General features: G+C 30.1%; 1 protein-coding gene and 2 long non-coding RNA genes across 4 annotated transcripts; 2 read left to right on the forward strand and 1 right to left on the reverse strand.

Annotated features, from left to right (window-relative positions):
• Positions 1–926: 926 nt before the first annotated feature.
• LOC134709996 (uncharacterized) lies at positions 927–3,208 on the forward strand. The gene is made up of 4 exons (XR_010106081.1): positions 927–1,394; positions 1,761–1,828; positions 2,125–2,186; positions 2,953–3,208. It is a non-coding gene; the product is annotated as an uncharacterized LOC134709996 (long non-coding RNA).
• A 1,328-nt stretch (positions 3,209–4,536) lies between these two features.
• On the forward strand, positions 4,537–6,604 carry LOC134684808 (uncharacterized). Its single transcript, XR_010101239.1, has 3 exons — positions 4,537–4,610; positions 4,975–5,039; positions 5,897–6,604. It is a non-coding gene; the product is annotated as an uncharacterized LOC134684808 (long non-coding RNA).
• A 7,370-nt stretch (positions 6,605–13,974) lies between these two features.
• LOC134684816 (queuosine 5'-phosphate N-glycosylase/hydrolase-like) lies at positions 13,975–25,652 on the reverse strand. 2 transcript variants are annotated; one of them, XM_063544128.1, is made up of 10 exons: positions 25,611–25,652; positions 24,005–24,151; positions 22,947–23,044; positions 22,084–22,216; positions 21,453–21,602; positions 20,930–21,053; positions 20,274–20,388; positions 17,550–17,620; positions 17,100–17,167; positions 13,975–16,309 (listed from the first exon to the last, which is right to left on the reverse strand). In XM_063544128.1, the coding sequence occupies exons 1-10, from the start codon at positions 25,611–25,613 to the stop codon at positions 16,148–16,150; spliced, it is 1,071 nt and encodes a 356-aa protein (XP_063400198.1). In that variant the 5' UTR covers positions 25,614–25,652; the 3' UTR covers positions 13,975–16,147. The 2 variants fall into 2 exon arrangements, with proteins under 2 accessions (XP_063400198.1, XP_063400206.1); XM_063544136.1 differs by lacking the exon at positions 25,611–25,652 and adding an exon at positions 25,473–25,594.
• Positions 25,653–26,481: the final 829 nt, after the last annotated feature.

Here is a 26,481-nt window from a genome sequence, read left to right on the forward strand (position 1 = left end):
CTACTATTTTTTAAGTACAAATGTATTATACTTTAAAAACAAAAAATTTTGCAGAATCCCGTGCAATTTGAAGTTTGAAAATTATTGTTATGCAAATGAATCTGTATTTTTATTAGTTCACCATTTTTCTTACTTATTTTAAAGATTGCATATTATATAGTAACATTTTGCATCATATTTGTATTTTTTCTATTACAGGATTTTTTGTACCGCTTCACAGAAAGATTGCACACATGTTGTTGAAGTTGTGTACCTACTAGCATGAGGGGGGGGGGGCAGAACATTTTTCAGGGCGTTAAGGTCAGATGTTTTAAGCTCAGGATTTTGGAATTGACTCTTTCAGACTTCGGGATGTCGGGATTTATTTTTTCTTAAATTCGGGACCTCAGGATTTCATGTTTTTAAGCCCAGGATGTCGGGGTCAGGTCAGGACTGCTCCAACCCCAACCCCCTAGTAAGGAATTGCTTGAGGAATGTTCCCCCATTTTTGAATTTGAATGATTTTTTTTTTCAAATTTTACATGGTCCCTACCAATTTTGTGTAATCAATTCCTGCTGTTTTCAATCTAGATCTTTTAAACTTCACACAATGATTTCACAAATACTTAAAAGTGTGCATATGTAATTGTGGAATTGCTATACTAGATTTTAGTGATTTTTCTTCTAAAAGTTTTTTACCCATATCTTTGGAAATTCAAGACAGATTGAACATTGATTGAGGTTGATCATCATAGCTCTTTTTAGATTTTATATTTCTATACATTTAAATTTCAGTATAGACTACATGACTCCTATGTACATGATGAATAAACCTTAGAAAAAGTATATTTATTAAACTATGCTTCAAAATATTAAAATTGTTGTTGATTTATAATTGTTATGCAATAGCTATACTGTACTTTTTTTTATTACATTAGTAATTATTTTGTATTTACATATCAGATGTCTGCTAACTAGTACATAAGCTATTGTTTAGAGTTATGTAAATAAAAAAAATGTAAACATAGTTCTTAATAATACTTTTATGAGAAATAGAAATTGTGGGGTACTGAAAACATTTGGTAAAAATTTAAAAGCACATCTGGTATTTTCACATAATTTTATGAATGTAATATAATAAATTATTTTTGTTTTACATCAAGAGTTACTCTAGAAGCCATCATTGGAAAAAGAATATGTTGTTAGATGCTTTGGAACATTCTTGTGACAATTGTGTGTTTGACTAGATACAATGGAAAGGACATTTCATTAAATGAATAAAATGGATTCAGTGAACTGATCAGCACAAAAACCTATAGTGAAAAGCAGATAAAAGTAGCCATGGTAGCAGCTCCAAGGAAGATGGTTACATAAATCTTCAACCAAGTCTGAGGCTTTTCCATGGAAATAAGAAGGTAAGTTTAAATAAGCCAACAATACCTATACATTCTATCAGTAATTTGATAAAAATTGTATATTAAGGGCAATAAGGATAAAGTTACAGTGGAGATGATGTTGCTAATGTAAACTTTGTTTTGCCATTCAATGGGAGATAACTCATAATATAGCTTTATGAACACTGGAATATATCAAAATCATTATTTTTGTGGAGTTGAAATTTATCAACTAATGAACATATAAGACTTATTTTTTTGTTTTTAATCTATTATATTGATTTTACACTTATTTATGTTTTAGTAAGAAATCGGAACAATATATTTGGTAAATGTCAGGGAAATTGAAATGTAAGATTTTATAAATTGTCAATTTTTATATTTTAGGTACTTTCTGTGAGATGTTTTCATGGTGTGGGAGTAAGGCTTGGTGGTCTAATATAGCTTATATGTAGGTAGGTATCATTTTACTATTACATGTACTTTAAAAATGTATGCATAATAAAAATTATTTGGAAATTTTGTGTGCTCTAGGCTTAAAAGTTTGTTCAATAATAATTTCTTTTTATTAGTACAAATATGTGTAGTGATAGAATCTTACATGATTATTTAGTTTCTTGGGCCGTTCAATTGCTGTCTAGTCAATATATGTTCTCAAAATCTATTGCACATATAAAACCATAATTTCATATGGTAACAGTGATCTTTTTAAACCATTCTGGTATAAAAGATTTAACATTTTATATTTCAGATTAGCATCAGCTTGTCTGTAAGGATTGAGGCTGAGAATGGCCTTTGGAGCTGACTAATATGGTAAGAACTAAAGCATGAATTAATGAAATATTCAGCCAAGTGCATGTAAATACCCTAGAATATATTTTTGTGCAAAGAAGTAGTTTATTTTATTATGCAGAAAAGTATTATAAAATTATAAATAGATATAAACTATATATGGTATTAATGCCAATTAGAAAACTCTCCATCCAAGCGACAATTTGTAAAAGTAAATGATATAAATGTATATACATGTATATTCTATAAAGGAGGTTTTAAGATGAAGAGGGAAATCAAAAGTTAATGAGTTACTTAGAAATTCTTGCTTTCTGGTTTAAGTTATCTTAAATTGTCCCTGTACATTAAGTAGATGAGATGTGGCTTGATTGACGGTACCTTGATTGACAATGAAATAAAGATCTCTAAGAGACCAACATGACATCGATGGAAGCAACAAATGGTCACTGTATGGACTTCAACAATGAGCTAAACATATACCTTACAGTTAACTCTGAAAGTCCGCAACATGACAAAATGTGAAACAATTCAAACTTAAAAAAACAGCAGCCTTATTTATGATGAAACAATGAAATAATAACAAATACCTCGAACAACAACCAACTACTTGTCATCCCTTGTTTGCTACTGAAGACTGGTTGTTGTAAATTCATGTTAAACTGTAAACACATCACTTCAAAACAAAGTAAAGGCAATTTTATGTGAATCATAAGTTCAATGACCAATTACTTATTCTTTTGCATTGAATATTTTCTGAAAGATATAAGAATGTATATTTCTTTTTCAGGCGACTTCAACTGTGGCTGCAGGAAATTATTGTGCAATACAACTGAAACCAAAAAGAATGTAATTCAGACTATTTTTGTGTACGCTTGAAAAAATGTTTATAATTTTTTACCAAAAAAAAAGAAAATGAAAAATTGTAAAGATTCTCCATTTTCAACAAATCTGGAAGTTGTAGGCTAAACTGATGCTTCATAATTTTACTAAATTACTTATATACCTACTTAAGATATCTTAATGATGGTCTTTGTATATTCAAAACATTTCCAGTAGTTTTAGAAGGGAGACTCTAAAAAAAAAAAAGAAAAAAAAAAAAGAAATGTATTTTTTTATTTTTCTGATTGTATAATATAAATATTTTTCCAATGCTTTGTTATTTTTAGAAATGTTTTAGCTGAAATAAATTATTTCAAAAGAAGTATAATGAATAAAGAAATATCCTGGTGAAAAAAGATTAATTAATTTTTAGTGTTAAACATCACTATCAACAATATTGATTATATTTTGGTGGCCATTTGTTTTTTTGGTTGAGAAAGTCAGCGTAATGGGAGAGAACCATCAAAGGCCCTTAGGTGAACATTAAATTACTAAATATTTTTTTAAATGTTTGAAAATTTTATATCAAATTACTTATTATTAATTATAGCTATATTATTTTGTATTAATTTTTTTTTGGTTAGATATTGCAATGATGTGAAATTTTTGGCCAAGGGAGGTAATTTGTTATTTCCCTGACTAACTTTTCTTTCTTGAAATTTATTATTTTACTTAAATATTCATATGTATAAGTTTTGGGTTTACTATCAGATGTATACTAGCTAATAATAACTATAATCCAGAGTTCTGTAAATAAAAAAATGGTAAACAGAGTTCTAGATAATAGATTTGAGGGTGGGGAAAATGATGCGTCACTTACGGTAGAATTGATTTATTGAAATTTTCAAGATCGGTGATTAATTAAAAGTGCATCTGATATTTTTTGTTTTTTATTTGACTTTATTTTTTTATAATCAATGGACCAAAAAATGAAAGATTGACAATCAGATAATGATGACAGTCACATTTCCAGTCAGAAGAGCAGCTCTGAGGAAGATGGTCAACAAAATCTTCAACCAAGTCTGAGGCTTAACCATGAAATTCAGATGGCAAGTTTCTATACATTTTCTAGAAATATTTTTTAAAAAGTATGTTTCATCCTTATTTTCTGCACACAAAAAAAAGTATTTATTTACCAGTTTAATGTTTTGAGATACCAGGTAATTTACAAGAATTTCTAGTCCAATTACAGCAGTAAATTCTGAGATAGGTATCCACTTTCAAGGGAAGACTAGTCCAATTAACAGCAATATTTGTTCTTTCAATGGGAGACAACTCTTTTTCATTATTCAAATTATTTGAATGCACAATTCAAATCATAAACCTTTGACTATGTTTTTTTTTTTTTTTTCAATCTTTATTAATTTTATAAATAATGTGGATGTTATACTATTGGTTCATAAGTAAGAAATCAGAAAAAATTGTAAAGTAATCTTTAAGTTGACATAGAAATTGATTTGTAAAATTAATATATTTATATATATTAATTTCTTTTTAGGTTCTTTCTGTGGCATGTTTTCATGGTGTGGGAATAAGACTTGTTGGTCTAATACAGCTAATATGTAGGTAGGTACTAGTAAAAGCAACCCTGTTTAAAATTTGTTTACTATAAATAATATTATTTGGAAATAAATACTGACTAGGGTTAAAGGTTTAAAAACAGTATACTCTTTATTTGATCAGTATTATATGACAATGTTCACTTGGCAAAATATGGCCTTATTAAAGAAAATCTTATGGCCAACTTAAATCCTTTTAAGTCTACCCCTTTTAGGATAAAATTGGGTTGTTGGATTGATGTCTAACCAATGTTCTCAAAACCTAGCTTTCACATATATATAATCCATTTAAAACCAGTAACATAGAACAGTGTTCCAGAAGTATCAATCCTTTTAAACAACTTTGATTGACTAAGCATTTTATATTTCAGGTTAGCACTACAGCTTGTCTGTAAAGATTGAAGCTGGGAAAGGGCCATTGGAGCTGAATTTAATGGTAAGAACTTAAAAAATTGATTAAGAACTTCTAAATGCACCATGAATTTTATTATGTATACATTGTAAAAATGTTTTCCAAATAAGTAATTTTAATTTATACCTGTAATCTAGATACAGGGTATATAAGAATAAAGATGAGGTTTCTGATCCTGGATCCTGCTTACTGTTTTTTCAGATTCCTGTACCCTCTTACACTATACTATGTATGTAAGCTATTCTCATCTTATTGTAATTTCCCGTGTCCCGCTAGACTTCATTTCCTGTTTCACGACACAAAAATTCAACTTTCACGTGTCACACTTACAAAAAATCGGCGATCCCTCGTCACTCTTAGACCCCAATGAGACCCACTTATAAGATTGCCAACTACACAACTACAAATGAGACGCAAATTAGTAACCATAGGGCATTCAGCAATGAGCAAAATCTTGTATGAATTTTAATAATGCAACTGGTTGAATATCACAATTGGAACTTGTATTCATAATTTTAATCTCTGTTTTACAACTTAGCAGGCAGATTTTTTTGAAATCTTTCATATTTGTCCATTTATTAAAAAAAATTTTACAGTACCAGTTTTAAAGTAAGTTGTATGAGGCCCTGAATATGACCCCAAAAAAATGTGAAACAATTTCAAACAAGAAAACCAACACATTAATTCATTAAACTAATCCACTAAAAATAAATATGTTTAAACTAAACTAATTAAAAAAATAAACATGACACACAACTACCCTTTATTAGTTTTTCATCATTATTTGCTAATAATTGTTTTAGTTTATTGTTTAAATTTTTTATATAGCTTTGATCATATGTTTTGGCAGATATGTTTAAGAAAGTATATTTCAATTTCAGGAAACATTAACTGGCTGCAGCAAAAAATGATTGTGATGTAACAGTGAAGAATGTTATTTAGAAATTTTTTGTGTGTGCTTCAGAGAAAAAAAAATGTGTAAAGATTCTCCATTTTCAACTAGATTGGAAGCTTGTATTTGAAAATTCAAAATTATTCTTACTTTTCTTGTTGTGCTTATGGAAACTGAACTATTTTTTTTTTATATGTTTCATAGTTTAGATCTAATTTGTTATTCCCCTGCCGCCTGTAACTCTTATTTCATTTTTATTTTGAAAATAAAATGAAACGGACCAACTTCACTTGTAAACTGTCCTGGCCAAAGGCTTCCAGTCGGTTTAGAATGGAGAATCTAAAAAAAAAATAGAAAAAAAATTATATTGTGTTTTTTGTGTTTCCTGACTTGTTAGATATTTTCCAACTTTTTGTTATTTTTATGCTCCATTTATGGGCATTAAGATTTTCTGGTCTGCATAGGTTTGTCTTTCCCTTTGTATGCTCTTCCCCCTCCAGGTTAAAATTTATTGATGAAGCTGAAGTCCAATCAACTTGAAACTTAGTACACATGTTCCCTATGATATGGTCTCTGTAATTTTAATGCTAATTTTTTACCCCATTTTCATTTTTCATTGAACATAGAAAATGATAGTTCAGATTGAGCATCTGTGTACAAATGACACATTCTTGTTTGCAGTGCTTTTAGCTAAAAAAATCACAACCAGATGCTCCGCAGGGCGTAGCTTTATACGACCGCAGAGGTTGAACCCTGAACAGTTGGGGCAAGTATGGACACAACATTCAAGCTGGATTCCGCTCTAAATTTGGATTGTGATTAAATAGTTGACACAGCATAGGTTTCTGACACAGAATGAATGTATTCAAATGAACTTAAAATTTTTGTTTTCTCTTAGAGCAATTCACTATGCTGTTGAATATTAATCCTCTCAAAAAAATGTTTGAAGAAATTTTCTTTTTATTTATGAAATTTCAAATGAGAAAAATTGAACCCAAGTTTTTAATCACATCCCCCTTTCCCTTATTCCAAAACTAATTTCAATTAAAATATTCTAATGGAGTTTGCAACAATTACAACTCATTTAAATACATCATAAAATATTAGATGTAAAAAACTGCTTGTTATCACTGAATGGTAAAGATTATTTAAATTTATCAGTTGGTAGTAAAAAGTGAATATACATTGTATATTGTATGTAACAAAGATTTTAGTTGATTCTGGACAAAGAAAGATAACTCCAATTAAAAAAAATTCTTGCAGATATTTCTTGCTTACTTTACTGGACAAAGAAAGATAACTCTTAATTAAAAAAAAATTGGCTATTTCACAATATTGTGAAATTATATATTTCTTGCCATTGCACAATACTGTGCAATTGAAAAGACTTGCTATTGCACAATACTAAATATAATAATTTTAGATCCTGATTTGGACCAACTTGAAAACTGGGCCCATAATCAAAAATCTAAGTACATGTTTAGATTCAGCATATCAAAAAGACCCAAGAATTTGATTTTTGTTAAAATCAAACTAAGTTTAATTTTGGACCCTTTGCACTTAAATTTAGACCAATTTTAAAACTGGACCAAAAATTAAGAATCTACATACACAGTAAGATTTGGCATATCAAAGAACCCCAATTATTCAATTTTTTATGAAATCAAACAATGTTTAATGTTGGACCTCGATTTGGGCCAACTTGAAAACTTGGCCAATAATCAAAAATCTAAGTACATTTTTAGATTCAGCATATCAAAGAACCCCAAGGTTTCAATTTTTGTTAAAATCAAACTAAGTTTAATTTTGGACCCTTTGGACCTTAATGTAGACCAATTTGAAAACGGGACCAAAAATTAAGAATCTACATACACAGTTAGATTCGGCATATTAAAGAACCCCAATTATTCAATTTTGATGAAATCAAACAAAGTTTAATTTTGGACCCTTTGGGCCCCTTTTTCCTTAACTGTTGGGACCAAAACTCTCAAAATCGATACCAACCTTCCTTGTATAGTCATAAACCTTGTGTTGAAATTTCATAGATTTCTATTTACTTATACTAACGCTATGGTGCGAAAACCAAGAAAAATGCTTATTTGGGTCCCTTTTTGGCCCCTAATTCCTAAACTGTTGGGACCGAAACTCCCAAAATCAATACCAACCTTCCTTTTGTGGTCATAAACATTGTGTTTAAATTTCATTGATTTCTATTTACTTCAACTAAAGTTATTGTGCGAAAACCAAGAATAATGCTTATTTGGGCCCTTTTTTGGCCCCTAATTCCTAAACTGTTGAAACCAAAACTCCCAAAATCAATCCCAACCTTTCTTTTGTGGTCATAAACCTTGTGTCAAAATTTCATAGATTTCTATTAACTTAAACTAAAGTTATAGTGCGAAAACCAAGAAAATGCTTATTTGGGCCCTTTTTGGCCCCTAATTCCTAAAATATTGGGACCAAAACTCCCAAAATCAATACCAGCCTTCCTTTTATGGTCATAAACCTTGTGTTAAAATTTCATAGATTTCTATTCACTTTTACTAAAGTTAGAGTGCGAAAACTAAAAGTATTTGGACGACGACGACGACGACGACGACGACGACGACGCCAACGTGATAGCAATATACGACGAAAATTTTTTCAAAATTTGCGGTCGTATAAAAATTACTATTGTTTCCCCAAGAAGCAGAGTAAAGGAACACATTGATGAAAAAAGATTGATTGATTGATTGACATTTGGTGTAAAACTCTACTTCCAGGCTGATTTGTTATATCTTGGTGGCCATTTTGTTTTGTTGGTTGAAAAAGTAACAGGAGATACCCACCAACTTTCCCCCAGGAAACTCAATCCTTAGCTGAGTCAATTGAGATTTGAGTCAAATACACCGACTGTTAATTCCACAATTTTCTAATTTTGAAAATGACTGTACCAAGTCAGGAATATGACAGTTGTTGTCCCTTTGTTTGATGTGTTTTATCATTTGATTTTCTGTTTTGAAGTTTCCTTGAAGTTCAGTATTTTTGTGATTTTACTATATGATTGTTTAAATTCTCAACCCCAGTTTTATCAGGCTATTGAACTTCTAAGACCTTTTAATAAAATACTTTGTTTTAACTTTTGGAAGCATCTCATTCAAAAGTTTCCTCATGTGACCTTCGAAATTGTGAAGGATAGGTTGGTTTGAATGTTTTTTATTGTGTTTTTACTATACAAATGTACTTCTAATCTCAATGTTTTTAATTTAAATAGCTGGATCTTATTATGACAAAATTTTCATGTCATTAACAAGAATTCTCAATACATTCTACTTTTATTAGTAAATTAATAAATAACCACTGTAGCTTTTAAGTATATATAAGGTTTACTATAAAGAATTGTGTTTTAAATGTTTTAAACATAGTTTTCTTTTGTTTAAGATTTGTAATGATTTTTGAATGTCATTCATAAAAGTTGACACAAACTAAGGATTCTGTTATTTATGGAATATTTATATAAGTTTGGTAAGCAAGAAAAACCACTAAAAAGCCTAAAGTTTTTAGATTTCTTTTTATATTAAATGAAGAATAGTTACGGGTATTTAATTTTGTAATTATTAAGTATAAAAAAAAATGGTTAAGTCATAACTCTTGTTTTAATATTAATACTACTTAGGCAAATTAGAAATTACATAAGAATTATCTCCCCCTAATTGGTATTCACAAACCTTTTATAAAAACAACCAGGAAAATAGATAGAATCCTCAGCACTGTCATTTATTTTGTATTAATGTAATATTTTGCTAATGAAACCAAACCCATGATGCAGATCCTTTTCCTCTTATTTTTGTAAAGAAAGTTTACAAAAGTGTCCAAAAGATTATCACAAATTTCAATTTGTTTGATATATACCGGGTATACACACCTGAAGAAGCAGAATGTGTTTGGTTTCTTTTTTTTTGTATCATGATGTAAAATCATAATGATTTATTGGTTAATAAAATTTATTTGGAAATCATCTTATATTGATTGTATCTGGATGACTAGTGAAAGGGGGAAGAGGTTGATGTGGTCAAGGGTATGACACATGCAGAGGATTTATATTTCTATCACATAGTGTCAGTCATCATTCTTTAACATTTTAAGAATTCATATGTGAAACTTCTTTGTTGGTTTGAATAAGACCTAATATACTGTAAATTCAGAAATTACTGTGAGGTTTTTATTATTGTGAAAAATGCGACTGGGTTGTAAACGCAATAATTTAAACTCGCATTTTGAAATATTTTATATAAATTTAACAGGATTTTTCTCAAAATGGTAAAGATTAAAATCAATTTAAGTCTAAAATGACAAAATCACAATAATAAATGCACGCAATAATTTCTGAATTTACAGCAAATATAGTGCTGAAGCATTACCTTTCAGAATTAACCATTGGACTTGCTGATTCCCTGATTTTTGCTACCATTATGCGGTTTATATATCAAGCCTGCTAATATGATGTCAGACTCATTGGCTTGCCTGTATCACCTGAATAACTTGTGTATACTAATCTAGCAGGGAATCTAGGGGTGTCTTTGTAAAATCTTATCCACACTGTAAAAGAGCTGGTCCAGGATAGTTTTTATTGTCAAGCCAGCAACTTTTGTCGCAGAAAGCTCGACCAGCAGCGGCATTAGCTAACTTCTTGAACGCTTTATATTTTAGAAGGTGAAACACCTTGATGCTTCATACTTTGTATATGGATGCCTCATGTTACGAGGTTTCCGTCAGTCACATGTCCAATGTCCTTGACCTCATTTTCATGGTTCAGTGACTACTTGAAAAAAATGTTTTTTTGTAATGTTAAAACTCTCTCTTACTATTATAAGTAATAAGATAACTATATTTGGTATGTGTGTACCTTGCAAGGTCCTCATGCCCATCAGACAGTTTTCACTTCACCTCATTTCAATCGTCAGTGAACAAGGTTAAGTTTTGGTGGTCAAGTCCATATCCCATTTCTGACACCAGGTGAAACTAGAGGCTCCAGAGAGCCTGCATCGCTCACCTTGGTCTATGTGCATATTTAACAAAGGACACAGATGACAGATGGATTCATGACAAAATTGTTTTTGTAGATATTACTTAACTGAACACTCTTGCTGTTAACAACATATCTATCTATAATGCACTTTGCCCAGTAGTTAGAGACAAAATGCCAAATTAGAGAATTTATTCCAATTTCACAGTACACTAAACATATAAAATGATAGTGCAAGAGGGGCATCCGTGTACTGTGGACACATTTTTGTTTTTTAACAAACTTGATTTGCATGGGATTTTTCAATAAATATTTATCAGGTTTAAAGTATTAATGCATTGCGAAAACGAATATTTCATCAATAAAATTCCAGTCAGATATTCTCACGAGTTTCCTTTTTATATAAGATACACTTTGTTTTAAGTATGATGTAGACATTTCTCAGTCTGATGTAGACATTTCTCAGTCCAAGCGTTTCAACTAAGGTACTACACAGGCGTCATTGTGGAGTAAAGGGGGTGGCGTCAAAAGGCGTCATTATGGAGGACAGGGATAATTGGCCATTTTGCTCATGTTGACCTATTTGTAGCCCTTACTTTGCTGAACATAATTGCTGCTCATAGTTTATCTTTATCTATAATAATATTCAAGATAAACACCAAAAACATCAGAATTTCCTTAAAATTAGCAATTAAGGGGCAGCAACCCATCAAATAGTAGTCCGATTCATCTGAAAATTTCAGGGCAGATAGATTTTGACTTGATTAACAATATTACCCCTGTCAGATTTGCCCTAAATGCTTTGGTTTCACAGTTAAAGCCAAAATCTACATTTTACCCCTATGGTCTGAGAACACAATTAATTCGTTGTGCATTTCTTTTAGAACATAAATGAAAATAAAGAAACTTTTACAGTGTGTTGTACTACTTATGGGACAAATTATATCAAAATTATAGAAAACTTCATCGCCTCTAACTCAAAATATGGACAATTTTATGTTTAGGGCGTCTTGAAATCCTTTGACAGCTTCCGAAGTGCTTATTTTCAACCTCTTTCAGCTGGACCAAATCACTACTTTCCTTTAAAATTCTGGACCAAAATATTTTTACAGTGTATTTTTATCCCCCTACTTGCAATTTGAGGCATTAAACTTGGAGAAATAAATTTGGAAGGGGTATAAAAATTAATGGCAAGTAACCCACTGTCAACACTAGGGACTATATTTGTGAACAATGAAAATCAAGGGACGACAAGGGTGGTCTTGGACCTAATGCTCTATTTTTAGCCATGGTGGCCATCTTGGTTGGCTGGCTGGGTCAGTGGACACATTTTTTTAACTAGATGATGATCGTGGCTAAGCTTGGTTAAATTTGGCCCAGTAGTTTCATAGCAGATTTTATAAAAGTTAACAGACGACGACGGACAGACAAGTGATGAGAAAAGCTCACTAAGCCCTTCTGGCCAGGTGAGCTAAAAATGGGGGGCTTGGAGTCAATATTCCTCGACTCTTCATACCTTTGATTTTTTCTCTCAGTATAATGTCTAAAAAAAGACCCCTTTTCCTTCGATTTCCTTACTTTAAAAAACATCAGTATTGGTTAAACCTGGAAGCAATTTTTATGCAAAAACAAACTGGTTACTGTAAATTCAGAAATTATTGCATGCATTTATTATTGCGATTTTGTCATTTTACACTTGAATGCGATTTTAATTTTTACGATTTTGAGAAAAGTCATGCTTAATTCAGTTAAAATATTACAAAATACGAGTTTTAATTATTGCGTTTACAACTCAGTCGCATTATTCGCAATAATAAAAACCTCGCAATAATTTCTGAATTTACAGTAGTTAAAAAAACATATACAGCAAGATTATAGAACGCAAATATTTTTTTTTATCAAGGACCTTGAATTTCAATATTGTTGGATGCTGAACAGACATGTTATGCATTTACTTTCTACATTGGCTAGAGGTATAAGGGGAGGGTTGAGATCTCATAAACTTGTATAACCCCGCCACATTTTTGTGCCTGTCCCAAGTCACGAGCCTCTGGCCTTTGTTAGTCTTGTATTATTCAAATTTTAGTTTCTTGTGTACAATTTGGAAATTAGTATGGCCTTCATTATCACTGAACTAGTATATATTTGTTTAGGGGCCAGGTGAAGGACGCCTCCCGGGGCGGGAATTTCTCGCTTCATCGAAGACCTGTTGGTGACCTGCTTTTGTTTTTTCTTTGGTTGGGTTGTGGTCTTTTTGACACATTCCCCATTTCCATTCTCAATTTTATGTAATTATAACTACAACCAGGAATTTTCTTTACTAGTATATACTTAGTATAGAAAGTCCCTGCTACAACAAATAAGAGTGTTTAACTACTAAGGCATTGACCATAGTGTTCTCGTGGTAGGATCGGGAGACAAACTGTCTGACTAGTCTAGACATGTTAAAAAAAATATCCAATTTAGTTGGTAACAAATTTTCGATATCAGAAAAAATTCACAATTCAAAGGGAACTTCCTCTGCTGAATTGAGCCTCAAAATAAATGTGAATAGTTGTTTTATTCAAAATTGTCGAGAGAAAAGTTTCATACGTGTTCTTGTATGACATAGGAAATACTGAATAACAGATGTATGGCCACACGTAAAAATAATATAAGAATACTGAAACGGTTCACTATCGATCTAAAATCCAGAAAATGACAGGTGTCAGACCACCAATTAAAAATCCCTATCTGTTCAACCAAATTTTGCAATTTTCACAGCTTTCTAAATATTTTACCTTAAGTTCAACTTCAAGGAAACTAGGTATATCCTGAATTATACATGTAAAATATTCAGTCTGTCTGTCTGTCTATATAAGATGGAATTTGATGTGACTGTAAAACATTAACAAATTGTCCAAGTAAATAAATGAATGAAGAATGATAAGAAATAATGCAGAACATTACTTCTGTACTTGACACTTCCACAAAAAACGCAACCAAATACATAACATGTAATATTTATTTTACAATCTTGACAGAAAAATAAATCAGTCTTTTATATAAACTTCTAATGCCATGAAGTTTAATGTGAATTAAATATGATAAAAAGTGTAAAAAACAAACTATTGTTTATAAAAAAATACAGTTTTGACATGATTTGATAGCATATATTTACTAGATATTAAAAACAATGGTAAAAAAGACATAATGGTGCCCTTACATACTGTAAAATCAATCATTTTCATGGGGTTAAAATTTCATGGTTTTGTCTCTTTATAAGATTTCATGGGGATTTAAATTTCATGGTTTCCTTAAATGTTAGTGATTTTATATGAAGGTTAAATTTTCGTGGGGGTTTAATTTCTTGGGATACATTCTTTCCACAAAATAAATGAAATAAAATCCTCCACGAAATTTACTGCTTTTACAGTATAAAACGCTAGACAAAACTCTTAATGAAGTTAATGACTATTTGCAAGTAAGTTGTTATTTTATATAAATATCGGAATATACTTAAATAAACCCCAGTATCTTTATATTTTGTAAAAAACAACAGTTATATTAACAGACATGAACAGATATGAAAAAAGTAAACTAAATGAAAGTTGTGATCATACAATCAATTATTCTTTACAGAGGTAATTTTGACTAGAAGTTTTGCGATGAATTAAATCATCTTCCATGACCCAAAATGTAATGTAACAGAGATAAACAAAGATTTAATCAATCGATATAAAAACTAGAGGTATTTCATACATATTTAGGAAATCATTTTCAATACTCTTCTCCACATGATCAAATACAGCTGATTTCATTATGTGTGTAGCCAAAGGAGAAAGGAGAAAGGAGAGTAGTTTACCTAACCTAACAATGACTTCACAGTTCAGCTAACAAGCAAGCTATCCAAAGATATTACCTTTGGCTACACACTCAATGAAATGGGCTGTAAACAAATATTTGTTATTTTAAACTTGGCCTTTTAAAAGACATTTCTATCTTAGTACACACTTGTATAAAAAATATGATGTAGTGAAGATTCTAACTGAGACTTAACTTAATATATTAAGATATGGTGTATGTAAAAGTGAATAAATTTTGTGACCTTGACCTTGCAGACAAACAACCAAACTCAAAATATAACACAATTTATTGATGGTTAACAACAATCCTGAATATGCTGTGTAACAAACTTTTTAGGCCAATCTGAAGGTGTATACTTGAAAATGGAATATGTAAAATTTGAATAATGTTTGTGATCTTGAGTTTGTAGAAAATTTTCACACATAATATGTTTCACAACCTTGTTGTGGTTTACAACAGTAAAAGGTATTTTGAATAAGCTTTATTAACACATTTTTTAGCCAATCATCACTATTTATATTTGAATATGGAATATGTCAATATAAATCAACTTTTTGACCTTGATCTTGCAGACAAACATTAGCACTTAATATTATTCACAACCTTTTATTGGTAATCATCAATCACAAGTACTTTGAATATGCTTTATACCAAAAATGTTTAGGCAATCATTAATCTATATATATTTGAATATGGCAAACATAAAGTTGGACTAAGTTTGTAACCTTGACCTTGCAGACTTCATTGAATATCAATGTTTCACAACCTATAGATCATTAACAACAACAATGACAAGTATGCTTTGTAACTAAAACTAATCTAATCAAAACTAGGTATATCTGAATACCATATAGGTAAAATAAAAACAACTTTGTGACCCTGCAAAAGTTATTTGCAAATTCGCTCAATGCATTAAACAAATATATGTAAGGTAAATTGTTGGTTGCTTAACGTCCAGTAGCAAATATTTCATGCATCTTTTGGAGTTCTTGGCACCACTGGAACAAATATACACAGGAGAGAACTAACTGCCTTACTTAAGCTGGAAAAAATACATAATCTATTGGTCCTACATTTTAATTCAACAATCAGCATACAAAAATCTGATTAAAATAACGGAACAATTAGTTTTCTAGCCCTAATAACTATAATCGCAATATGTATCTATTATTTTTAAAGCACTTCTAATATCTGATTATAATACTTTTGTAAACAAGTGTAACATTAGAACACAATTTCTTTTCAAAATTATTACTAGATGTGTAACAAAATCAATGAAAGAAACTGTTTGTACCACAAGATTGTTCTGGAAGGACAAGCAATTGTTACAAAAGTTAACATGGTACTTCTTATTTTCAGAGTTCTAATTTTGACAAATAACTCTTGGTGTCAGTAGTAAATACATCTGATCTTGTGGAATGGTACTTTAATGTCTGTTGCATGCTCCCTTCTGTAGTCCCAGAGATAGTGATCAATAATAATAGCATTAATCATAGCATCTTTTGTACTGTCGTCTGCTGATAGTAAATTTCTTGTCTCTTCAGTGACTTCCTAGATAAAACAAATCATATACAATATCTATATAAAAGCATAAAATAATTTTAGAGGTGAAATATTTCTCTATTCTAAACAGTGAAATGAAAAAATATTTTTTTCAAGATGCTTTCCATAGTATTTAAAATTCAACTGTCTTGAGATACAGTGGTGGAGTCTGTTTCTCTAATGACACCATACAGTTTGAATGATCACTAAAAACAAGACTTATTTGCTTTTAACATCATCAGATATGGATGCTTTTTTCTTGTCACTATATCAAAACACAGTATTGCAATAAAGTAGATGTCATATTCTAATTTTGACCATTGAGAAACTAGAAACATGGTAACTGCTTTCTGATCATCAAATAGCAATTAACTCGCCAATGAGAGTTCATATCGGCTTATAATTGAGAATTAACACAAATACAACCTAAAAAGTAGAACAATTTATAGTGGATTTTAATCTTGATAAATGTAACCTCAATTATGTCAACTTTCTTCCTTATAATTGGGCCGTTTCAGAATCAAATGCATCCTGTGTCAAAAGCGTACACCAAAGCATTGTGATTGGTTTAAAACGTTATAAACAATGGAAATTTAACCAATGACGTAACGTTATTTTCACTTTGGAGTACGAACAATGAAATTACCCATGATGCTTTAGATTCTGAAACGGCCAATTACAAAAGGTGTTTTCACATGAAATGTCAATTAATTTTTTTTTATCATCAAAGTATTTATCTCTATATTATGAAGACTCATTAACCTCATCAATTTAAGACAAATGAAAGAATACGTCCTACCTCAACAGCCTGTATACTACATCCTCTTATTTCTACCTCATATTTGTCACCAGTCTTCATCATCTGATCTGAAATATCAAATAAGTAGTGAAGTAGGAACATGTGTTTATGAAAGACACTTGCTTTCTTTTTAACAACTGTATAATTGGTAATTTTGGATAACCAAGCTGTGCCATTAGCGCATGATACAATCATATTAAAACTCTTGAAAAAACTTTCAGTAGGATATCCTTAAGTGTATAAAGTTTACCTTAAACATGACATTTTAAGTCCTATAACACTTAAAAAGCCAATCATTTTTTTTTCAAAATCAAAAGAAAACTTTCTTTCACCATCAAAACAAACATGCCATACACATTTCATTAAAAAAATTGTTTGAAGTATTCTGTTGCTGTTGTAGATGGTACAAAAAAACTCAAGACATATTTTTCTTATAACATTTCCACTAACCTTTGTTTAAGAATTCAGTTAATTTATCTGAATAAGTCATGGCTTTAAACTGCACAAGTGCTTGAGGAATCCTGAAAATGTTCGATAGAAAACACTGTGTTCATTAAAGAATAATCATATACTTTTTTAAAAGGAAGTTGTAACCAGGAATTTAATGAAATTAAAAAAAAAAAAATTTTGATAATAAAATCCTATTGATATCTCTTTTTGCTTCATTTTGTAATGGGCTGTTGGCTCATTGACATATACCTCAGATCTCTATTAGTTCATATTTATCTGTTTATACAAATATTCAGTTATGTTAAGACATCTTGTGGTTCTGACAATATAGGTCCAAAGATTTTAAAACTGAGTGCTCCTTTCATAGCATCTTCCTTAACATACATTTTTAATCGAATGATTGATACTGGTATTTATCCATCTGTTTTAAAAAATGCCAAAGTAGCTCCAATTTTCAAATCAGGTGAAAAAAATGTAGCTAGCAATTATAGACCAATATCTGTTTTGCCAACATTATCAAAATTAATAGAGAGACATGTATCTAAACATCTGTATAAATATTTGACAAAGTTTGATATTTTACACCCTTCTCAGTCTGGTTTTAGACCCAACCATTCATGTCAAACTGCCCTCATTAATATTATTGATAAATGGCTTCATGAAATGAATAATGGAAATATCGATTTGGCAGTCCTCTTGGATTTTAAGAAAGCTTTTGATGTTGTTGATCATGAAATTCTATGTAAAAAACTTCTAATTTATGGCTTCCATGAAGATACTGTTGATTTTTTTAAATCATATTTGAGTGAAAGAACACAGCAAGTACATATAAATAATCAGTTTTCTGAAAAAAAGTTTATAAATTTTGGTGTTCCACAGGGCTCAATACTTGGTCCAATTTTGTTTGTTTTGTTTATAAATGACCTTCCATTACACATCAAAAACTGCCATACAGACCTGTATGCTGATGACACAACTATGCATACATCAGGAAAGAATTGACTCTAATCTGTCCTGGACAGGCCATATTAATTACTTATGTTCATCAATTTCATCTAGACTTTTTTTACTCTCTAAAATCAAGAAATTTCTAAATATTGATCTAAGAAAATTATTTTATAATGGGTATATTCTCCCACTGATAGATTATTGTTGTATTATTTGGAGTGGTTGTGCTAAAAATGAGCTAGTCAGAATAATAAAATTGCAGAAAAGGGCTGCAAGAATTATTTTAGATGCTGATCCACTTTCATCATCAGCTCCACTGTTTAAACAGCTTGGATGGATGACAGTAGAGAACAGAATCTCATACCACAAATCAGTTTTGATGCAGAAATGCCTTAAAAATGAAGCCCCTGTATATCTCACCGAAAAATTTAAAGAAATGCCAGAAATAAAGCAATATTGTTTGAGAAATGCCTCTTGCAAAAATTTACAAATTCCAAAAGCCAAAACAGAGCTTTATAAAAAATCTTTTATATATTCAGGACTATTTTATGGAATAATTTACCAATATCCCTGAAAAAATCAACATCAAGTACAAGCTCATTCAAAAAAGATTTAAAAAATTACTGGTTAGAACATTAAGAAGCTGTGTTTTTTATATGCATAATTATTTTCACACACTTACTCAAACTTGTTATTGTTGATGTTATTACTATAAATATATGTCATGTGAATTTGTAATGTTTACCTGTTGTGAAAATTGTATACTTCATGACAATTTTTTATTTCATTATTCATGTATGTGTGTCTGTCTGATATTTTGTAATTGTTTGTTATATTTCATTGTATTTCATGAGGGCCTCAGGGAAGATTAGCTTTATAGCTAACTGTGTAACCCTCTTTAAATAAAGAATTATTATTATTATTATTATTATTAGTTAAAACTAAACTTGTAAAGTGTGGATCTATATTCTGATTAATTATTACAACACACTGAGGTCAATATGTAACAAAGTTCAACAATATTATTTGCCAATTTTTTGTTTAAAATCAGTTTTTGTTTTTTGTTTAATTCATCTAAATAAAGAACACTTCTAAATAAATAATGAACAAAATATAAACAATAAAAAAAAATGTATGAGTCCGCAAGACTTCTCTTGCAATAAAGTATTTTTTCGTTATTTTACGAAATTTTCCTTTTATCTTGCTGACTGATAATTTCCTTTCTCAGCTGAGTCGAGTGATATGAACAAAAAATATCGCAAGAAACTTAGGGAGCATATCCCCGTTGCCAATGAAATTAACAACTTCTTCATAGGTAAAATAGAAATTAACAGATTATCATTGGTCATCACAACTTGATTCCGTTTCTCACTTTCACTGTAACAGCTGAAGCAAGAAAATCAATCTGGAGATTATCAGCGATTAATCTATAACTATCAGAACAAATCATACATTCAGTATGAAAACCACATTTATAAAGGTCAAACAAAAATGTGATTTAAACGTATGGTGGCACAGTAACTAAGTCCAATCCGAGGGCATGACAAAATAAAATGTGATGGCATTTTCCTATGTTGATTAACAAGAGAAGAAATCCGATTTTAAAGTCAAGAAAGCATGATATAGCGAAGACACTCTCAAATAGCTGCTCTGTTTTCAAGGTACTCATGTTTTAACTTTATTTTGATATTTCCTTTGAACCATTTCTTTAGACAAGACACATTTTATATTGAATTCACTTCTTAAAGAACTAAAATTCTAGTCATATGTACATACCTGTAATCTGCAAACATGGTTACAAAATTAATGTCATGGAATTCTCCATAACTTTTCCCTTCAAAACAGGCCCATATGTCTGCTATCAAAATCTGCACCCTTTTGTATATACCAACTTTAACCAAAAAAAGAAAGTAGAAGAAAATAAATTAAAATGCAAGAAAAATACAATAACCAAATAACAAAAATAGATAAAAAAAAAACCAACATTAAACTGCCCAAAAAAATTCAATAACCAATTAACAAAATAAGATAATAAAAATAAAACATTTAACTGCGAGAAAATACAAAAAAGTCTTTTTTCATTAAAACTAAATGATATTGCAGAATTTAATTGAAAATATATATTGAAAGTGTGGTATAATAGTTATTACACACTACATTTTTAATTGTACAAAGTTGAAGTTGCTTATAAAAAATTACCAAAAAAATACAAATAAATCATTTATTTGACTGCATGTATACATTTCCCAAGAGAATGTTGTGGTGGAAAGACTTGGATTCTTCATCACCTCAAAAGGTAATCTAAATTACTTCCCTTTGCTCTTGTCTGGATAGACAAATTTTTACACCTTCAAAGAAGTCACATTATTTGCACTAACCTAAATTCAAGGACTTCATGATAGTGCTTTTTACAAATAGAACAAAATACAAACCTTTTTCCCCATTATATTCTGCTACATCTCTGTATGAAGGAAATTCTTCCACTACTAAATTAAGAAGAGATTCTGCACTTTTCTCACATTTCTCAATACAATTCACAAAACTTCCATCATATTTCTGAAACAGAATGTTTTAATTAAGATTATTGAAAGTACATACTTCTTATCATAAGTTGTGCATTTAAAATAAAGTTGCATACAATACAGTAAAATAAATTCATATCTATTATAAATCATAATTGTGTTAGCATATTCTTATACTTTATAAGGAATTCTTAGGAAAACCATCATTTCTTTTTATGTATGGTAGCTATTGCCTCGATAAATAAGTTTTAAGGCCAAAAAGCTTCAAGAATCCAGATAAATGTTCTACTGTTACGAGTAAAAATAGATAAGTAAGCAATGGAAATCACCACCAAAATACAAATTCAGTTTAAAGAACTTGAAAAAAATACACAATGTGCAACGCATTCAAGTTCTTTAAACTAATGTACTGATAATGTTTGGTATCTTATACCTCCACAAGCTTTTTGCCAGCTTCCTGTAAAACCTGTGCTCTTTCTTCCAATAAAGGTAATTCATAGTTAGAATCTGATTTCAGGATTTCTGCCAGTTTTTCCTTGGTTATATTAGCATAAAACTTTGGATCTGTTAGTTTGATCCCATTCTGAAAATGTATGATTCTAATATGAGTTATTTCAAATCTTTTCAAAATCACAAAGATTTTAGATTTTTTTAAACAATAAAAAAAGACATTATTAAAAAACAGGTAATTTTGTCAAGATGAACTTGAATTTAGATATAACTGGTTACTAGTTGAATATTCCAGGCTTTTGTTTTGCCATTTTCTTGTTTGATGAAAGAAGTTTGAAACCTCGATGCAAAAAAAGGACGTTAAAAAAAATGTATTTATGCAAGTCTAATGTGAACATATGACAGGATATTATCTGATAAATTTATAATGCTTTTTAATTTTTGTCAATTCTAGGGGTGGCAAACACATAGACTTATACCTTCTCTAACTTCAAAACCTGCATTTATTTAGGCATGCAGTTCATCATTTGTTCATATAGTTTCTTTAAAATTTTAATGCAACTTTCTTTTAATAAATTTAATTACAACTGTAAAATCTCAGACTATGTTCATACATCTAATGCTCTGTTAAGTGCAGCTATCCATGACCAGTACCCTGTATATTCCTTTCCTTTGTACCTCACCATGTATTTCTTGTTTTCATCTTCTGACCAAAAGGAAAAATTCAATGTGTCTGCAACAAATATCCTGCAAGAAAGTTTAATCATCATAGCCGTGTATGGAATAATTTAAACAGCACATTATGTTTTTCTACATTATTTGTAAACCGCAATCATAATAATACCTTATAATTTATTTGTAGAAAGTCTTATAACAACAACACTTGAGGGACTGCTGCATAAAATTTATTTATCAACATGTTTCGGTGCCTAGCGCACCGTCATCAGGATACAAATAATATATTGAACATGTGTAAGTATAAAATCTTAAGACAACGTCATAGTATATATAGTACATGTAGTAGTTATGAAATTATAATTTATTGTTTCTTTGCTTTGATATTCTGAAAATGGTAATTCATAAAGCGTATCAAAGGGCAATAAGACAGTATCTTTTGTATTTTTGTCTCTATAAATGCAGAATAATAAGAAAACCTTTTATTTTTATACTTTTACAAATATTTTCTAGCAAAATGCATACAGAATTTTAAAAATTTACTTTAATTTTGCAAATCTTTGTTCAATTTTGAATACAATGCACTATTTGTCCGCTCAATTGCTCTTTTATTTTATAGCTTGAATATTTATACAAACAGTCAAGATGTGAAGACTCAGTTTAATTCACATAACCATTCTGCATTCATATTCTACTACAATACAGTCATGAAGGTAGGAGGAGTTCCGTGCACATATAAATGCACATGATATCATGCTCATATATCTCATATCTCATATTACTGTAAATTACTGTAGCATACCAGTCAACAGCTTCTTTTGTCATCTCTGATGGGTTCAATTCATGTGCAGTCTTCCACGACTTTATATTGTATGTATCATCTTTAACACATTTGAACATCTGCAAATCATTAAAAAAAAAAATAGATAAAAGATGAATATTAGATATTCATTTCAGGTGTTTCATTTGTTGCAAAAAGTATAAAAAATAATTTAATATAATAGGTGATCAACATTGTAAAAATGAAAGTAATATGATCATGTTAATGATAATATTAAAATATATTATTATCCTCATTTAATGTTATATTCTACTGTCACAAACAGGCTATTATTTGAACTTGGAATTATTTCTAATTATGGAATTTGCATAATTTCTCGTGTTTAAAATTTTTGATAAATTCCATGTTTATTTTGATTTTAATCTTTTATAAGTGGTTATTAACACTTTCCATACAATGTATTTTGGTTAGATAGTGTTGTGCGCGGCACAGTACATTTTATTGAAAATATACTAATTTCTTTGTAATAGAAAGTGTTGTGCACAGCACAGGACATTTCAGTACAGAATAAACATGGAATTTATTAAAAATTTCAATAACAAGAAATCAAGCAAATTCAATAATTAAAAATAATTCAAAGTTCAAATAATAGCTTGTTTGTGATTCAATCATCATAAAGTTACACCATAAAAGACTCAGAAATATCAAAAATCATCTTATAACTACCAAGGTGCAGGAATTTAAATTAGCTCGGGTTCAAGATCAGGGACCTGACTTTTCTATCAGGAGAGATCTTTTCATTTTTTAATTACAAAAGTCAGGGGCCACCTATATATATATATAATTCTTTACACTAATGCTTTATACAGGACTGTTGACTTTCTTAAGGAGAACTTTTTACTTGAAAATTCAAAAGCAACTAGACCTTTCATTGTTTAAATTTTTTTTTAATCCCTGTTGTAAAAATAATTTAACACTTAGTATGGACCACATCAACCACAAATTTTCAAGGGTAAGTTTATCAAAAAAATATTCAAAATTCATACTTTCTATCATACCAAGGACAGGAAAACACTTACAACTTTGGCTAGATTATTTACACCATCCTTATTTATCTTTATATCTTCACTCTTTTCTGCAATAAACTTAGCAGCAGCCTTAGGCATCATAACACCAGCCATACTTCCACTTGTGTAATGTCTTACAATGGGTAATATACTGAACCTCTGAAAAAATAAACCATCATCAACATTATTTGGACTGTGAATACCATGTTTCATTTGTTTTTTTCAACTCTTACTCAGTCAGAAGATGCCTTTATCATGTTTATACATATAAAAAAAGGACCACATGATAAAAAAATAAATGGGAATTTAAGTCAATTCTTCTTGAGAATTTTTTTTTAGTACATTAGTTATTTGGGAAATCTGATAAGGATGTTTAGTACTAAAAAATTGCAGAGTTTAGCAGTTCCTTGAATGCATTAATTATATACTGTACAATTTGGAAATTAGTATGCCGTTCATTATCACTGAACTAGTATATATTTGTTTAGAGGCCAGCTGAAGGACGCCTCCGGGTGCGGGAATTTCTTTCTACATTGAAGACCTGTTGGTGACCTTCTGCTGTTTTTTTCTATGGTCAGGTTGTTGTCTCTTTGACACATTCCCCATTTCCATTCTCAATTTTATTCTCAACTAATGAATTAAATGTCAACTTTTGGAACTGCAAATTATAGACAGAATTTTGATCACCCACTTTTCATATGTTTGAAAGTCCTAAAACTATTAAATATAGCAAATGAAATTACACATTTCCCTAAGAATCAGTTTGTGTATAAACTGGCAAGACGTAGCTAGGGTTGATTAAATAAAAATGTTATTCTCTGTGTAGTTTATTCACTGGGACCTTTAAAATTCTTCTAAGAGAGATATAACACTCATTAATTAATCAATTTTCCTGAAGAAAAAAATATCTTCCAAAGAGATATTCTTACATGTCTTAGAATAAATTTAAATGGGCCAATGTTACATATTTTTTTTTTAAAATGTCACCAAATACAATACAATACAATTACATTGTCAAATACAACACAATTACATTGTCAATGGTATTTATAAAATTACAATGATTAATGACAAATGAATTCTTTATTTGCAAAGCAGTATTTATACATGATATAGCAACACAAACATATTTACATTGTGACACACAATAAACAACAGAGAACAATTTAATAACATAGTACAGTAGAAAAATTATCAACTTATTAAATAGTTAAGGATCGTTTAAGATTGATTTCTTGTTGCTTTACGTCCAGCGACAAATATTGCATGCATGGTCAGGACGATGGGGACGTTTAAGGAAAATTTATACAGGCAATCAAGTAATTGAAAATTCAGAGTGTTTTGAGATTAAGATAACTGTCCACAGGCACTCGTGACTGTCAAAATGGGTTTTACTATCAACACTTTCACGAAAGCTCGCATACTGTTTTTTTTTCGTAAACAGTGGACTCAAAGCTCCCCAATTGGCAGAAACTAGTACCTGTGCAACTGTCACTCATTATTGTGCTATCGTGTAGAATATTTCTAAATCTTAGATGTATACAAAGGTTACAGATATAAATAAATATACACATTGGTCAGAAATATTAAAATAAAGTGGACGGGATTCTAATTTTACCATTAGTTTATACCGCCAACCACGTGCTACTTTCACTTTCACTTAAAAATAGGTCATAGGTCACGAAAAACAATTTTTAGCCATTAGTTCCTCCGTTATATGGAGCACCTACGAATGAAACCGATGAAAGTTATACTTTGTGGAGATTTAAATGGGACACTCCTATCTACGAGAAGTAACAAACATGACAAGATGCTGAAGAACTTTGTGGCAGAAATGGGTTTATCAACAGGACAAGATATATGCGAAAAGCACACATTTTTCCATCATGCTTGGTCATCTTCATCACAAATTGACTATATACTAGTCCAAGACAAAAAACTAGTACTAAACTACACTATAGATGAAAAATCCAGTATCAATCTGTCAGCGCATACCTCAGTCAGAGTCATTACAACAATAGACATACCAGCAAAAGTGAAATCTGCAAATAAAAACAGAAAAGCTAAGTATAAGTTACAATGGGACCAAATGGATACAAACCAATACAACAGGCTCATACAACAGGATATAACTGCAATAGTGGATGAAAATAACATTAACACACAGGTTGATATTCTAACAAATAGCCTTGTAAGAGCAGGAAATATTACAATTCCAACAAAACTCCTGCAACTTAAGGGTCCAAAATGGAAAGCATCCCCAGAAGTTCAAATACTTATAAAATCTTGCAGAAATATATACAAACAGTGGCAAGAAGCTGGTAAACAGAAAGAACATCCATTAGCTACAACACTTAAGCTGGAGAAGAGAAAATTGCGTAGCAAAGTAAGAATGGAACAAGCTGTCAGTAGACAAAGTTTATATCAACAGATAATGGACAACCCAAATACCCAGCTTTTCTATAGACTAATCAATAGGAACCGTAGCA

This window comes from Mytilus trossulus, chromosome 1, assembly GCF_036588685.1.
Source record: "Mytilus trossulus isolate FHL-02 chromosome 1, PNRI_Mtr1.1.1.hap1, whole genome shotgun sequence".
Lineage (NCBI taxonomy): Eukaryota > Metazoa > Mollusca > Bivalvia > Mytilida > Mytilidae > Mytilus > Mytilus trossulus.

What these genes read in the sequence shown, in the direction of transcription:
- LOC134684816 (XM_063544128.1), bottom strand. An exon ending in ACAAAAGAAGCTGTTGACTG is followed by an intron (nt 22,217 to 22,946) that starts GTATGCTACAGT and finishes ACTTTCTTGCAG; the next exon opens with GATATTTGTTGCAGACACAT. An exon ending in GTAGTATACAGGCTGTTGAG is followed by an intron (nt 16,310 to 17,099) that starts GTAGGACGTATT and finishes TGTTTTATCTAG; the next exon opens with GAAGTCACTGAAGAGACAAG.